This window comes from Erigeron canadensis, chromosome 7, assembly GCF_010389155.1.
Source record: "Erigeron canadensis isolate Cc75 chromosome 7, C_canadensis_v1, whole genome shotgun sequence".
Classification (NCBI taxonomy): domain Eukaryota; kingdom Viridiplantae; phylum Streptophyta; class Magnoliopsida; order Asterales; family Asteraceae; genus Erigeron; species Erigeron canadensis.
The window spans coordinates 20,922,839-20,925,769 of record NC_057767.1 but is presented as its reverse complement, the minus strand read 5'-3'; the positions used below and the strand labels follow the sequence as shown (position 1 = coordinate 20,925,769).

Here is a 2,931-nt window from a genome sequence, read left to right as displayed (position 1 = left end):
GCATTTCTTTATTCAAAGAACAAACAATACATTTTCTTTTGCCACCTTCAACCCAACATGCCAATTATCACTCACATCAATATCAAAATTATCACAAGTTATAACAATTTCACTCAGATCCTTTTCAATATGAGAACAAGTAGTATTGTGTCATTTATCAATGGCAAATGTGTACATGCTACATATTGCAAAAGATAATCTTTTTGGTATTCTATGACTACACAAGAATGTTAACCAAAACTATATATAGTAGTGACCAGCAATCACTTATGTTGTTCGTTGCTTCATATACAACGTATGAACCATCAAAATTCATACTAACACGACTGCAAGTACGAAAACGCTAAACGTTTAGGCCAAAATCTACCAGAACATCAACGCATCCATACTCTACTACAGGTCTAAAAACTTCAGGAAATGAAAGTCCACACAACAGTTTCATCAATTTAATATTTACTTAATACCATTAATAATGTTGATGGAAGCACAAGTAATCCAAGATAGATCATAAGAAGCTTCAATTTGTTACCTAACTTTTGTTATACTTACATACATGTTACGCTATGAACGCCGAACAAACACAAAACTTCGTCAGAAGGTTTATAAACCATCACATTTTGCTTTTTACCCAAATCAAATCATCCTTATCATAAGAACACAAAATAAAAGAGTGACACTTTAAGCAAGAATGCAAATATATAAATATGGGATTCTAAACATTTACATTAGTTCACTCATTCTTGCAGAAAAAAGAGTGTTTTTCTTGCATCTTGAAAATATATAAAGGATGATTTGTTTGCAACAGAAAAAGATAACAGAACAAATGGAATGAAAAGCTCAAACCATTGATCAGTCGCTTCCTCTTGAAATCGAATAAATCCCTTCGGTTCTACTTTTAACAACTCGATGAAACACTTCCCTCACTTGCTTCTCCAATGGATCCAATCCATTCTTCAAAGCTCCATAAACAATCTTCAACTCCTCCACTCTTTCCCTAACCTCTTCTTCCTTTTCTTCACTAATTGGAAACTGAATTGAATCGGTTAATTCATTCATATGACGAGCGGATTTCTCAATCCCATAAATCTCCTTCAAAAGACCACAAGTGTTCCTCCTTTCTCGCTTCTTGGATTCTTCCAAAATCCTCTCGTGTAACGAGAGAATCGGCCCAGCCCAAACGTAATTCTTAGGCACACTAAAATGTGATTGTAACCCACGGTCTTGACAAGGGATTGCAGCAACTAAAGCCCACATCACAAACAAAAACACATGACTCATTGTATAAACAGCCACTGCAAGTCCATTACTTGCAATAACTTCACTACTTTTGGGAACAACAATGTTGTTCCCAATCGCTTGGAGCTGTTTCGAAGCGGACCAGGATCTCGAAACACTCCAAGATAAAGATCTAAAATTCTTTAAAGACTTATGCCCTTGTGAATCCTTTTGATACCGCCCAAATGACCGGTTTCTATGACCAAGATTATTAGTACTACTAGAATCTTTCTCATCAAGCATCCCAATAGCTAAGTCAATCAAAGCTTTTTTTGCTCTACGAATTTGGCCTTCCCCGAGACTTTTCTCATTATCTAAACCACATAAAACAATTTCCAATTGTTTCATCCATTGCCTAATTTGTTCAATCCCATCTCTAATAGCATTACATACATCCAAACCTTTTACACTCCTTTCAAAATACTCATTAATCAACTTATCCATGGGTTGTCTACTCATCAATGACTTATTATTATACAATATCATTTTAAATTCTTCTTGACAACACAAGAAAACATCTAATAACTTTGATATCCAAGAAACAGATAAAAGTTCACATGAAGATGAAGATATATCAAGTAAACACAAATCATGAAATCTTTGGTATACCTGTCTTTGAAAGGCTTCAATTTCATTATCTTGATTTTGTGTTTCATGATCTATTGAATGAACAACTGATTCTCGTTTCATACTAACTATTGAACGCCCAAAATCTGTTCGCATTTTTTTAACCACACATCAACAACAATAACTTACAAATGTGTATGATGTATTCAACACTCAAAAAGCCAAAAGATTGGAACTTTTTATGTTTTTATGAAAATGGTGAAATGGGTTTTTGAGTATACTGAATTTAGTGAAAACCCCACAAATTTTTATAAGGATTTCAATCAAATTAAGCATAAAAGATCGAAGCTTTTTAGGTTTTTCTGGAAATGGTGAATTGGGTTTTTAAGAATAATGAATTTAAAGAAAAACCCGCAAATTTATATGAGGATTTCAAGAAGGTAAAGCAAAAAGACTGAAGCTTTTTAGGATTGTATAGAAATGGTGAAAAGTAGAAATGAAGTGAAGAAAATGGTGAGGGATGTTTGAAGCCCCAAAAGAGTGTTTTATATGTGTTGGAGTGATACGGATTTTTGGACCGCGTATTTTGTGGTGTGTTGAAAGTGTTATTTTGCTTTTTATAAAAAAGTAAAAACAAAAATAAAATAAAAATAAAACAAATTGAAGATTTTTGATTTATTTAGAGAGGAATTGAGACTTTTTCTGTTTTACCTTTTGGCTTTTTCTATATTTTTTAATGATATGAGTTTTTTTAATATTTGATACTTTACATGAAAGGGAATATATGATTGTATGGTGACTAATTTATTAAACCCATGTAAATCTAGAACATGACCATTTCTAATTATTTTAGTGATGGGAGATTATGATACTAGAAAACATTTCAACAAAAATACAAAAATCTCACAAATAATTTGGAGTTTTTAAAATGAAATGACTAATCGAATGATCGTCATTTTTTGATGTTACTAAGTATAAAAAGTTAAAAGTTAAAGCATGTAATTATATTAGTTACATCTTCGTGTATTTTATTACGAGATGGGTACCCGCGCAATGCGGCGGTGGCGGCGGCAACGGGTGGTGCTAGTA

At 32.7% G+C, this 2,931-nt stretch overlaps 1 protein-coding gene across 1 annotated transcript; it reads right to left on the bottom strand.

Moving 5' to 3' along the window:
- Positions 1-677: 677 nt before the first annotated feature.
- Positions 678-2,133, bottom strand: LOC122607485 (protein ROH1-like). Its single transcript, XM_043780461.1, has one exon. The coding sequence runs from the start codon at positions 1,996-1,998 to the stop codon at positions 850-852; it is 1,149 nt and encodes a 382-aa protein (XP_043636396.1). The 5' UTR covers positions 1,999-2,133; the 3' UTR covers positions 678-849.
- Between the last annotated feature and the right edge of the window lie 798 nt (positions 2,134-2,931).